This window comes from Nothoprocta perdicaria, unplaced genomic scaffold (assembly GCF_003342845.1).
Source record: "Nothoprocta perdicaria isolate Ctin4 unplaced genomic scaffold, notPer1 scaffold_185, whole genome shotgun sequence".
In the NCBI taxonomy this organism is placed as follows: Eukaryota; Metazoa; Chordata; class Aves; order Tinamiformes; family Tinamidae; genus Nothoprocta; species Nothoprocta perdicaria.
Window position 1 is genome coordinate 1,139,405 of NW_020455038.1, and position 13,703 is coordinate 1,153,107.

Sequence of the window (13,703 nt, forward strand, 5' to 3'; positions counted from 1 at the left end):
GGGGCAGCCCCTGGAGATGCTGGAAGCGTGTGGGAATCGTGTGGGAATCGTGCGGGAAGCGCGTGGGAGCCTCAGGAAGCAGGAGCCGTCCCCAGTGCCGTGCAGCGGCGCCCAGCGGGGCTACGACCGCCGCGGGAGGCCTCGGTGCCCGGCCCTGGCTCCCCGCGTCCTGCCGCCTGGCACTGGATGAAGACAAATGGCCTCGGGGACACATGAGCATCCGTTAAGGAGCGTGCCGTGCCGGCGGGAAGGGCCCGCATCCACACCGGAGCAGGGCATCGCTCCAGCCGGCTCTGGTGGGAAGAACCAATATCCGCACCGGAGCAGGGCACCTGGGAGCCCAACGAGCCCTCGGAGCTGCCCCCGGCCCTGAGCACCCTGCGCCCTTCCCGCGCCCCTCTCCGAGATGCCCCCTCGCTGCCCGCCCGCGGGCAGGAGCCTCGGGAGCAGCCCGGCGCGCTCCGGCCCATCCCGGCGTTCCCGCGCTCTCTGTGCGACGAGCGCCGCGGCAGCACCGCGCTCCCGAGCACCGGGAACCTCCATTGGGAAGTGAAACACGGCACTGGCGGCCGCGCTGATTGCCCCGTGCCAGCCCGGGCACGTGGAGCACCGGCGGCGCCGCTGCCGCCTGCCACGCGGCTCCCGATAACCGGGCGGCCGCGGCTGCCCCGGCCCGGCGCCGCGCTCGGAGCGCGCGCCTCGCGGCACAGCCAACCCCGGGAAAATAAATAAAAGGCGAGCGATTCCTGCAAGCCGAGCAATCATTGCGTTGGCTGGGGGAGATGTTATTCCTAGTGACAGACAAGGGCAATTATCTGCTATCCGCCAGCAGTTTTAGCCTAATTTCATTACTGCTGTGCAATTCTTCCCGAGCCGCTAGTCTATCACTGTCGCGCAGAAAGGATTAGCCGGCACTTTCTTCATCTTCAAATGAATTTTAGCTGTCAGGCCCGTGATGAATGCGGCGAGGAGGAGCGCGGGCCCACGCGAGCCGCAGCGTCCCCGCCGCTCCCGCGTGGATCCGCATCCCGGCATCCCTGCTGGAATGAAGCACCGGAGGAGCCGGCGCTAGGGAGGCGCCCGTCCGTCAATCCAGGGGGAATAAGGAGACGTGATTCCCACCGCGGGAGCTGGAGCGCACAGAGCCGCCAAGGGGATGGACACGCGGGCGATCCCGTCCCACACGGCCCTACAAGGAAAAACACCCAGAAACGCATAAAATAGCAAATAAATACACAAATTTCCAATTCCAGCTTGTCCTGGCGGAATATTTTAGCACCTTTAATGCAATTTTGCTCCTTGCTCCGAGACACCCTTTCCAGGCCACCCCATCGCTGCGGGTACCTGCTCCCTAATAAACCTTGGTGACTTTAATGAACTAAATAGCAAATTACTTTTTTATTCAAGAATGAAATTTCATCATATTCATAATTCATATTTTATTTCAGACATCTGCTACTGATTACATTACATTTAACTAAAATTAGATGATGCTCAGAATGTAATTAAGCCCCTGCCAAATTCTGTGGCCCACCAATACCAGCCTGGCGCAGCGGGGGCTGCCTGGAACCTAATATGTAATTAGGAGCTATTTTCTAGCTGTTTTTAAAGTCTGAAAATTAGCTGCCTTTATTAATCACGCAGACAAATATAAAGCGGAGCCAACGCTCGCTGAAATTTCTAAAAAGGATTTTTTTTTAATTATACACCGCGCAGCGCCGCGACTCATTTGGAATGTTGATTTGTTGTGCACTGACATTTTGACAAGCGCTTCTCCATTCGTCTGCCGCACTCCGGCGACAACAAAGCCGGCGGCTCCGGGCGCTCCGGCGGGACGGGCGCCCGCCCTGGCCGGGGCCCCCCGTGCTTTCCCGCTCCCTGTGACCCGTTTTTCCCCCCGTTTTCCCTGTTTTCTCAGCGAATGTCACTGCCTCTCTGGGATGGACTCATCAGAGCAGAAAGAAGCCGGTGCTGACACGGATTGGGGAGCGAAATGCCAGCAGTGCCTCGCGGGAACGGGGGTGTCCGGCGCGGCTCCGGAGCACCGGGATACGGTCCCAGATGAGGGTTTCCCGCTCCCGGGTGGTCCCCGCTGCCCTCCCGCTCCCGGGCGGCTCTCTGGGGCAAAACAGGATCGTTCGTCTTTTTGCAAAGCTCCTAACGTGAAAAATGAGGCTCAAGAAAAATTAGCCAAATTAGCAGGGCAATCCTTCAGCTGCAGCCGCCGCGCCGCGGCCCATCCGTAACGCGGGGCGCGAGGACGGGGACACGCCGGAGGGCGAGGGAGCCTGCGGGGCCGGGAAGCGGGGCCGGGTGTCCGGGGAAGGCGGCGCTGGGGCTGATGCTCCCCGAACACGAGGGCTGGGTCCGTCCCGGCAGGACGGGGCCGCCTGGAGCCTCCGGCCGGAGCCTGGAAGGACGGAGCCGGGAGCCGGTGCCCCAGAGCCTCCCGCAGACGCTAAACCCGGGCTTAATCCCAGCAACCCAGGCTTGGTTCCAGCTGCCGACCTAAGCATTCCGCTCCCATGGCCAAGGCCGCAGATCCAGTGGGAACTGGACATCCTGCTCCCGCTCCTTGCAGGAGCCTCCTGGGGATGGGGACGGCGCCGGACAAGGTCCCCGGGCATCGCATGGAGCGCAGGACAGCTCCGGGGCGCGGGCAGGGCCGCTGCCCCCTTGCACCACGTGCCGGGCCACCTCCCTGCTCCGCGTCCTCCATCCCTCCGGCAGCTCCCAGGAAGCTTCCCGGGAAGCGACAGCCTGGCTGAGCCCAAGGAACGTGGCACCCGCAAGCAGGGTCACGCTCCCGGCACCAGCAATATGTTCACAGGGGGCTTCTTAATAATTCACGTCACCGCGCCGGCTAAAGGCTTGATCTCCTTAAATAGCCCCTTTTAATTGTAATTTAAACCGTCAAACCTCAATTTTCGTTCCGTTCCTTCCCTCCGCCCTCCTGCAGCACTTGTAGTGTGACGGCTGGGTCGTCTTCTGAAGAAAACAGCTAATGAGGATCAACCCAGACATGTGTTTTTGAAGCTAAGTTTCTTCACAGGGAATTTGGCATTTCTTTGTGCTAACCAGGAGAAACTACAGACGCAGTTAAGCAGCTTTAGAGTCAACAATGCATTCAGATATTCACATTGATTACACTGTATTAGAAAATGGTAAATTATTTATTAGGCTTTTTGACTTGTGATTAGTGTAAGGCTGTTCGTGGATGCAAATTGGAATTGTAATTAGACATGTAGAAAACCAGCACTTGAAACCCGTTTTTATTGAAGCAGTGTAAGGTACTTTTCTCCTTTTGTATCCAGCGTAATTATCAAAGAACACTTTACACCCAAAACCCATCAATTTATTAAAACCAGAGACAGTTTTATCCGTGCACAGCAAACTAAAGCTGGTCATCACGATGCCAAGATTTGAGAGCTAGCAGATCTCACCTTCCTGCTCCTGCCTGCTTATTCCTAAGGGGAAGAGGAAGCCTCCCCCTTCTGCCAATCCATCACTTAGCTTTGAATGAAGTCTTTTGAAAAGAGCTGCACTTAAATAAAGCAGGCAAGAAAACAAAGACAAAAAGCTCTTTGGCAGGTACAGCAGAGACCAGAGCCTCTTGCTACCAAATCCTCTGGCTGCTGACACTCACCTGCCAATTCCCTCCAGTTCAGTGGTGCGACTCATTAAAATTCCTAGTAAACTACATTAGTGTAATAAGTTTAAGCACATTTAGGTTTTATAGTTTGTCAGTTGTAAATTAAGCTCAGCTTTTGAAGAGGAAAAAAAATGCATTCCACTTCAAAAAATAACTAAACTGAAGCAAATTGGTGTTTGCTCTGGTATGAAACATCATTATTCTTTCCCTACCCTGAGAGACAACGTTTTATTCACCCAGCAAGTGTAGGGGGCTAAAAATGTGCTCATTTATGACTGAAGCAGAAGAGATCCCAAAACAGCTATTGCGGGTGGAAATCTTAAGAATTCTTTTGCCTTTAACCATCTCCTAGCAGATGAGTTGTTTGAACCAGACCCTGAGCACGTGAATGACAACCAGTTTCAGAGCCCGTTTATCAGCCTAGATGGAAACAGAGATGATGGGAGAGAGCGAAAACAGTGATAACTGCATTAGAATTGTACTGTTTCTTCCATTTTAATTATCCAAACTCTTAATTAGCAGCAAGTCGGAGCTGTATTTAAAGGTTTTCTCTCTGTGCTCCGTTGGAGTCCAGCGGGAATGACGGAGACCTGAGTGCGGAGCCCTTGGCTGGCAGGCTGTTTGTCCCGCTAAGCCTCGGCGCCCCGCACGCCTCCGTGCCAGCCCCGCTGCCCTCGCAGCCCGGGGACGAGCGGCAGAGCCAGGCAAGGTCATTACCCACGCTGGAGCCCTGCCAAGGCCCTCGTCTCCTGCCCCTTGAGAGCCGCTCCGCCGTTCAGCAAGAAATTCAGAATAGGATTCGGAGAGGCTGGGTCAAATCCGCACTAGTGCGAGCAGTTGCTCCTTGCTCCTCGCTGTAATTCCCACTCCCAATAATACCAGGCCCAGACTTAGCCCCGTGCATCTGTGTAGAGACCCGCAGCCACAGAGAGAGAGTCAGGGGGAAGTTGCTGGGTGCCGGGGCACAAACCCCGCGGCTCCAGGACGCGGTGCCGGGAGCTGCGCGGTGCCGGGGCAGAGCCCTAGCTCATGCCGAGCGCGCGCAGCACTTCTGCCTTCAGCGCCGAGGGGCAGTGCAGGCTCACGCCGGGCGCCCCGATGTTGGTCTCCCAGCATTCAAACCCGCAGGCGCACAGGTCTCTCTTGGCTGCTTCCACGGCCAGCGGGGAGGTGTCTGCGAAAGGAAGGCGAGAGCGGCCGGTTAATGGTCAGCCGGGCCCCCGGGGGGATGGAAACGGGCTAGTGCACAGCTAAACCCGCAGCCCCGGAGCAGGGCCTGTGCCCGCGGGATGGGAGAGACGTAAGTGGCTGCGCTGGGCGGCTCGGCGCTCCGCATCCCTCCCGTTCCCGCGGGCCGGACGCGGGGCCGGACACCCACCTGGCCGCAGCAGGGTGACGCCGCAGCCGCCGCCGCCGGCCCCGGTCAGCTTGCTGTGCAGCCCGTGCGACGCCGTCACCCGGCAGAGCCGGTCCAGGCAGGGGTGCCCGACGCCGAGCACGTTCAGGTGGTGCTGGTTGATATCGAAGAGCTCCTGCAAGCGGCCGCACACACGGGGGGTGAGCGCGGGAGCGGCCTCCTCAAGGGCAAAGCTGGTGCCCGAGGCCCCGCGCTGCCCACCGGGCTGTGCCACCCGGCACGGGGACCGCGGTGCCGCGGCTGCCAGGCTCCTGGCCCGGCGCAGGGAACGCCGCGGTCACGGCAGGCTGCCCGCGCGCCCTGACGGCGGGCGCTGAACCAGAGGCTCCGGCGCCCCTGGCTGCCTCTCCGGTCCCACGAGTGTCGCGAGGACACCGTGCAAACGCCCCGGCGGCCGCAGGAAGGGCCCCGAGCCAGCAGCCGCCGTGCCCGCCGGTCAAACAGAGCAGGGCTTTGCTGTAAATCCTGTGGGATCTTCCCATCAGTACATGCCCGAGAGATTTACAGGATCACGGCTGAGCTGCTCAGTGGGTACCATGTTTTCTGACCAGTTTTTGACACCCTTCCCTCTACCCCATCCCTGTGTGCTCTGGGGGCCTCCTGGGCTGGCTGCAGTCCCAGCAGGAGCCGTTTGGCTCTGCCCATGCACACCGGTGAGGGGGACGCAGCCTGAAGCCAGGAGGGGAGGGCTGTGCCAGGAGTCCCTTAATGGGGCTGACACAGGGAGCTTCTGGGTCCCCTGCACCTCCACAGCACCGCGTGGCCACGGAGATGTCCTGTCACCTCCAGCAGGCAGGAGCAAGGACAGCGAGGGCACCTCGTGACAGCGCTGCAGGCTGGGATCCAGACACCAGCAATGAGCTGCGCCGCCGGTTCCAAGGGGTTCCCGACCTTCCCAGGGCCAGGCCAGGGTTGCCTTAGCTGGGACACTGTCAGCCCTCTTCACCCTACAGTCACACGAACCAACATTCTGGTGCTTTCAGCGCTGCAAAGCGCTTCTTCCACCTGAGAGAGCCTCCCCCAGCACAGCAGCCTCTCCTCCCTCGAGCAGAGCCAAAACAAACACAGATCTTTGCATGCACCTCATGCATCAATGTCAGGTCAGCTCTGGGCACAGCTCTGTTTGCTATTCTCTGGAGCCAGGATGAGCACAGAGCCACGGGGGCTGGCTGGGAACCAGCCCATTGCCAACTGGTGGCTACTGGGCTCTCTGCTCCCTCTCCAGCCTTGGCAGTGACCAAGTGGTAGCCTCACCAAGAGCCCCTGCCAGACCGAGCAGCTCACAGAGGCAGCATCTCAAAGTGAAGTCCCTCAGTTTCTCTTTGCAAAGGGAAGCAAACCCTCCAGAGCTCTGCATCCCAGAGCAGCCGGCCCCTTCCCTCCTCCCCTGTGCACAGCTGTGGAAAGAAACAGGCAGCATCTTCTGTCCCCGGCTCCAGGGAGGGTGCAGGGAACAACAACACGGGCCATGGCTTCACACTGAACTGAACGTTTCCTCCCATCAAATTCTTTCCCAGACCTAATGTTCTTTAAATGACATTTTGATGTTCAACTGTAACAGCGTCTAAAAATACAGGCGAACGAGCCCCTTACCTCTAGCACAGGGTAATACTCCGGTGATGGATTTCCAGGCATCGCTTCCAGAACACTTTGGCACTCCTGAGAAATTGCATTAATGGAGTCCAGCACCGGGTTCATTATAGCAGGGAACTGAGGAGGTGGGGGAAGAGGCAAGACATGAGACAGTTGCTCCTCTAGACCCAGTGCCACCACAATGAAACCGGGCCCACCCTTTTGGGGCTGGATTATTCCTCATCTCTTAAGGAGCTACTTGTTCACAGAGAAAATCCCTGCAGGCAAAGGCAAGGGTAAGTCGCCCACATGTGCAGAAAGCAGCGAGAGAAGGAAAGTGGCCAGAGGAAGGAACGTTTTTCCCATGGTTGCAAACCAGTGACTTGTGTGGCAACACTGTGGAGAAGGAGGGAGGCTGAACTCCTACTCGCAGGGCAGCTGGGAATTAGCTCGTGGGAAGCAGGGATCCCAAGGGGACCTGAGCTCTCGAGGGGTGTCCCCAGCACTGCCCCAGGCCACGTCCCGAAGCCCGCGGGCTCCGCACCTTCAGGATCTTGTCCTTGACTCCAGCCACCAGCACCTTGGTGCTTCGGGGGACTTTGGTGTTGGTCAGCAAGATCCTCAGTGTCGGCACCCTGCGAGCAAGAGAGACGTCATCCCCCGGGCCCCTTCCTTCAGCCGCCGCCAAGACCACCTCCCAGCTGCTGCTCATTCTGCCTCGAAAGACCTATTCGAACACGACACCCAACACGGAGACTCCCATTAGTTTTCCAAAAGTTAAGCAGGTGCTCAAGTGGCCTGGGCTCAGGCGTGTTGTTCTTACTTACACTGAGCAACTGTTCCAGCTCCATAAATAGGTCTGTAACATATTTACTGAAATCTATGTTTTTCAACTAAAATCTTTCCTTTAAAATACAATCTGTGAGGCTAGCCAGCAGTGGCCATTAACTGCTAATAGAGCAATTTCATGCACTGTGTAAGATTTTAATGGAGTCAGATTATACTTCATTGGCAGAAGGCAGAGGGAACATTTAGGGCCTGGATTTGCTCTCTGCAGCTTGGTTTCCATGCAGCTCTACCACCAGGTAAGCAAGGAGCTCCCCCTCCTCGCAATGTCATTTGCTGCCAGGAGCACAGGAGCAGACCCGTTCCTGCTGCCCATAATGCCATGAAATTAATATTGATCCTCTGTGCTCTGTTCATCTAATGTCAGATAATGACTAAACATTTCATGGTCCTCGTCTGCCCCAAGCCAAGATGACACTCAAGCTACCCACGCCCGTGGCCAACAGCGAGATCTGGCTACCAAGCCCTTCTGCCAGGCTGCTGGCAATCTTGCATCAATCTCTTATCATATAAAACCCATCCCATAGATCTTTGACATATTCCACCCACTGTACGGGACCGTTATTTTTAAACTCGAATATTACCTCTTCAATGGTGTGATTTTTCCTGACTGGTATCTCAGGGCTCCACCTAAAGTAAAACACATGCATTGTCTCAGTGCACCGTGAGCCCAAGATAACACAATGTCGTAAGAAATAGAAGGTCTTTCATCTTTAGAACCTCACCCAGAGCACATGACAGTAACTGCAAGAAACAGCAGCTAAATGAACCATTTTCTCAGACAGCACAGATTTGCCCAACTCCACTGATTTAATGAGAGGCTCTGGCTGGACACGGTTAACCCAACGCCTTTCCCTTTGCTCTCCTCTACTGCAGGATCACCTATTTCTTTTTTAACAGTAAGGAGTTTGGCCAGGATTAAATCTTCATGGAAGAAGGGATGAAGCAGGGATTTCCCGGGGCAAAGCTGAGCACACAGGCTGCAAACTGGCCCGGGGTCTGCACGGGTGCATTCCCGTCAGCAGCCAGCCGGCAGCACGGAGTTCTGCTGTCCACAAGGAATGTCTCACTCTGCTCCTATTTTTACTGAAGCGCTGCGATTAGGTCTCATTAGAAAGATTATTAAAAGGAAAAGTCTCAAAGGACACTTCCAAAACAATGGGAAGTCTCTGCTAATTGAAACTAAACAACAGCTGTCCGCCTGCATTTTCTACTGCATTATCCTCTGAATGGGCTCGGGCTTTTCTCTTCTCTCCAGCATGTTTGAGTTATTTACAACAGGGTTTCTGCCCCACGGCGCTTGCCTGGGAGACAAGAGCTGTGCGAGGTCAGGGCAGCCGCTCTCCCAACACCCTGCCTGGCTCCAGCCCCAGCCCAAACGTGGGTGAACCAAGGCAGAAAGGCACTCCCTCCCCTCAGGTCAAAAGGAGGAGCCGAATTTGGGGGTTTCTGGTCCCTTTGCAGCGCGCAGGGCAGCGAGGCCACCTGCTCCATGCAGTCTCCGTGCAGCAGCCCCGAGCGGGTCTCTGTCGTGGAGAGCAACGCAGCTCGGGCTGCCCCTTGCAGCTGCCGCACGCACCGCGCGGAGCGTGGGGAGCACCGAAACGCACGTACCCCAGGTGCCCACGGCGTTATCCACCCCCGACGGGTTGCCGTGGATCACTCGCTCGCCCTGGAAGGCCCAGCTGTTAATTAAACTCAGCTCTTCTTCTGTCCACCTGAAAGGCAAGAAGAGGACATAAGCGCAGAGCCGAAAGCGGCGCACGCAGCGCGACAGAGGAAAGAGCCACGGCCGGGGCTGTGAACGCTTTGCTCCATGCACGGTTCAGTTCTACAAAGCAATGAGCACCTCTACCCCTGCACACCAGGAAATTCAGGGAGAAGTTCCCATCTAAGGAATATCCCAGCTACCCCAAGGCAAATCCGGACCTCTCCGCACCTCCCTGACACTCTGTGCTACTGCACGCCCTCGTCTGCAACCTTGCTCACCCCCACCAGGACATGGTATTTATAGAGGAGACGGCACCATGCGAGAAGAGGACATGGAAAGCCGTAATTCACACATGCAACCTCTGCCTCTAGCTGCCAGCTGCTAAAGCCTCACAAATTTGGTCAGAAGACGCATTAAGAACTGGATTAGTATCTGCTGTGGGGGCTTTGTCCCCTCTGCACAGCGCAGACACTCAGTGCACATTCCAATCCGCTGTTCAAACAGTCCAGCACGGGGGTGTCGGACACCCCGGTACCAGCTGTACTCTGCAGAGATCACAGCTAACATTTGGTGCAGGCAGAACGTGCAGTCAACAGGTTTTTAGGAGGCCCGGAGTAGGAATCATATGGTAGAGCAGAGGCACAGGGATGATTTTGGGTAAGTATCACACGGGCTCACATGGAACAACAAAAACAGTCACCGACTGCTGCTGAGGCAGGAATTCTGGAGCCACCTGGTATTTGGCAGCATCTTCCCTTAACTCTCCAGCTCCCTGGGCTTCATCTGAAATTCCTCATCCTTCTTCACACACCTTTAATGTCACTTGCCAGCATTTAATCTCTGAAGCATTCAGGAAAACAGCTCACACTACCGCTCCTCAAAATAGAAACGCAGTTTGCTGTAAACCACTTGTTTTTAATCCTCCTTGAGAGGCTGCGATTCTTCTCTACACGGGAGTCATTATATCACACTGTTCTTTTCTTGCAACGTTAAGCAAAACCCTTCTGAAGTCTGACACCCCCATCTCTCACTTACCCCTCTGCATGCCAGCTGGAAGGGAAAAAAAAACGCACCGTGTTCAAGCTGGAGCTAAGAAGCGTGAGCAGGGAACGAGGCTTCCTTCCCACTTGCTTTCTCGTTGGGAGCTGGCTTTTTCTTTCCCCCATAGCGTGACTATTTGGGAGAAGAGCTCCCCAACAGCCCCGCTTGAGGAGCGCATTTCTGGGTCAGGCTACAAAGCCCGGCTTGGAAGCGGAACGTCGCCGCCCGCGCTCGCCGCCTCGGCTTTGAGGCCGAAAGAAAACTCCGGAGAAGCCAAGCATAAAAGGCTGCACCTGGCACGGGGCAGACAATGGAGCTCCGCGCTCCAGCTGCGCTGCGCATCTTTAAACACGGCTTCCCTGGACACGGAGAGGGCAGCTCAGTTTTGCGGGGCCCAACATCAAGTGACAGCAGCTACACAGGGCACAAGCGGGTGGAGGTTGCGAAAGGGACCTCCTCTCAGCGGCCACTGGAAACGGGGAAGGTCAGGCAGGAATCAGACGGAAAAGAGCCATGTGCAGAAAGAAAGCAATGTGTAAAGGCAGAAAAAACCAGAAGGGATCCTTGAAGAACACAAAGCAAAACCTAGAAGATGCTCAGAGACAGAGAAAAGAGAGGTAAAAAGAAAAAAAATCTCTCTATAAGCTAAAGTATCTATTTTATTTTCTTTGCAAAATAGATCAACTGTATCTTTTATCACTGCTGTGAGCAGTCACAGCCAGCTCCTGAGTGCAGGGGAAACTGGAGAGTTCGAGAGATGCTAGCGCAGGCTTAGGCGGAAACAGAGACAAGGCTCAACAGTCCCGTCCTGGGATGTGCTCACGCAGACAGCCCAGCCTGGAGCCCGGCCAGCGAGGCCAGCTGTCCTCTGCCGCCACTGTCACAGCCTCGCACGAACCAGCACAACCTCCCTGTGCGCTACGCCACCGGCCAGAGCCGTGCTAGTGATGACCTTAATCCCAGAGCCCGTCTCCGTGCACCTGCATAACTGCGTTAAACACCGCTGCAGCCGTGAGTTATATTTAGTGGGCAATAACCCCTGCTCCTGCTGCGGGCGAGCAGGGCATCTCGGGGCGCAGGGGCACCCCGGGGAGGTGTCCCCGACACGTTACCTGGCCGGGGCGGCCCCGTCGGCGGGCGGGCAGGCGACGGCTCCGCACGCCGCGAGCAGCGCGGCCGCCACGCACACGGAATAGGCCGCGCTGGATCCCAGGCCGGCTCCCGTGGGCAGCTCCGACCACACGATGATGTCCACGCTCGGCACGTCTCTGGAAGGCAAACGCACGGGCTGGGCACGGCGACCTCGCATCCCGTCTCGAAACAGCATTTCAAAGGCAAGAGACGCCAATTAGGGCTGATCACAGGAAAAGCTGGTTGAGAATTGGCAACCTCAGCACATGCGTAAGCACCCGACAGCCATGGGCCTCACGAGCGCCCCGTCCGCACAGCTGAGCGGCCCCGGAGCCATTGTACTGGAACAAAGCGCCGCTGAACCGGGGCTGTGATTAGCACAGCTCGTCAGGCTGCTAGCGGGGGCACTTAGTAACCAAATACTTGTGCAGCACCACAAAGAGACCCTTCAAAGATTGTTTTAAACGCTGTAAACGTGACCGGAGCTGCATGGCTGCAGCTTGCTAGCGTGACGAGCTGCTGGGAAAGTGAACACGCACACGTGTGTGTGTGCCTGGGTGCTCCCGGTCTCACAGGTCCTGGTCATTCGCCCTAACAGCAAACCTGGGAGCTCTCCCTGGCTGGGCAAGGACACAAGGGCTCAGTTTCAGGGCAGGCTGATCACAGCACTGGTGCTATCGCCAAGGAGCTCAGAGACTGCAAGGTGAAAAACAAGGCAGCTATAAACTGTAACCTTCGCCTCCTCTGCTCTGTGTGCCGAACCCGGGCTCTGGCCTCGTTTGCAACAGCAGGCAGGGCTGTATCATCCTTCACCCTCAGCAGCTTCTCAAGAGCTTCCAGCAGCATCAACATCGTTGGCCAAGTGTAGATACCGGGAGAGCCCCAACCCACAGCTCCCCCAAGCTCCCACATTCTGAGAGAGATTCAGCCCACCAGAGAGAACAGACATAGCTCAGACGTTTAATTAAAGGACGTTTCCATGGTAATTTTTCTAACCTAATTCAAGATGAGATGAACTGCCTGTCAGGGATGGGGCGGCTGTCTGTCTCTGCCTCCGCCGGCTGCATAGGAAGCGTGGGACTCGCGCACCTCAAAAGGAGGTGATGTCTAAAGCAGAGTCTCCCCTGGCTGCTGGGGGCACCTGGCATCTCCCGCTCCCCACCAAGCACAGCTTAGCGCTAACAAGTTGCTCCTGGGGTGCTCAGAACCCAACTGTGGGTCTCTCTTAATTTCTCATTCCACCTCAACTCGTAAAAGCAATTAGCAACTATAAAAGCAATTAACGATGCACAACACGCAAGCTAGCGCTTTTATTTTAGTGCGGGAAGGTAATCTTACCCATACTTAGCTGAAATAGCCAGGCACATATAGAGAAAGGCAAGGGTAGCGAGGCTGTCGGGAGCGGAGGACTCGGCAGCGATTCCAGCAAACTCTCGCAGCGCATCCAGCTGCTCTGCGCTGGGGGATTTAGATTCATCAAAGTCAGCTACAGAAGCAAGCAGGGCAGAATTTAAACACTTAGCAACCAGTGAGTTTTTAGACTTGAAAGCAGTATTTACAAGAACAACATCTCCTGTTACAGCCGGCGCAGCAGACTGAGCCAGTCAGCATGTCTTGTGTACAAAGCTGAAGACTCACGATAAAATAAAAGCAAAATCCCCAGCAGCCGTTCCGCACACCCAGTGTTTCCGCATCCCCACACCCACGCCGTATTCCAACAATTCTCCCCTTGCCTGCTCTTCTCAGCACGCCCATCCATCATTACACAGAGCCTGGCAAGCCAAAAACTCTTTAATAAAAGAACAAGGAACATTCTGACGTGCTTCACGCGGAAGCCGGGAAGCCAAGCGGATAGGAGCAGATATCGGCACAAGACAAGTTCTGGTCTGCGCTGCGAGATTACGCACACGCTGACACTTTGTTCTGCCGTCTGCCGAGCACACGCCGCCTGCGAACGCCACGGGGATTAATGCCAGGTCCTCCAGAGGAGGGTGGCACAGTTGCCTGGCAGGACTGGCAGGGGCAGAGATGGAAACATGGGTCCCGTGTGCCAGCTTCCCCAAGAGCCCTCGCTCGGACTGGATTTAGAGGCTCCCTTCAGGTCCCTGTGGGCAGCAACACGTCCCTGCGCGGGTGCCAAGCGCCAGGGCAGCAGCAGAGCAGGGAGAAGCCCTCGGGAACGGGAGCAGGGGGACGCAGGCACCGCGAAGGCCCGCGCGGACACCCGCAGCCCTTCCCCGCGGCCGCACTTGCCTGGGAAGGTGCCGCGCAGGGCGCGCAGGCGCGGCACGTCCCAGGCGGCGTCGACGCCGACGCCGGGCAGGCGCACGGCC

General features: G+C 56.6%; 1 protein-coding gene across 1 annotated transcript in view; it reads right to left on the reverse strand.

Moving 5' to 3' along the window:
* Positions 1–3,453: 3,453 nt before the first annotated feature.
* Positions 3,454–13,703, reverse strand: part of MVK (mevalonate kinase) — a 10,602-nt gene continuing 352 nt past the window's right edge. Inside the window, exons 2-10 of the mRNA XM_026036710.1 lie at positions 13,624–13,703; positions 12,709–12,856; positions 11,352–11,507; positions 9,102–9,205; positions 8,072–8,117; positions 7,186–7,276; positions 6,663–6,779; positions 5,031–5,184; positions 3,454–4,826 (exon numbers count right to left, since the gene is read on the reverse strand). Of these exons, the coding sequence (XP_025892495.1) occupies positions 4,675–4,826; positions 5,031–5,184; positions 6,663–6,779; positions 7,186–7,276; positions 8,072–8,117; positions 9,102–9,205; positions 11,352–11,507; positions 12,709–12,856; positions 13,624–13,703 (1,048 nt within the window). The 3' untranslated portion in view covers positions 3,454–4,674. The remainder of the gene's footprint in view (positions 4,827–5,030; positions 5,185–6,662; positions 6,780–7,185; positions 7,277–8,071; positions 8,118–9,101; positions 9,206–11,351; positions 11,508–12,708; positions 12,857–13,623) is intronic.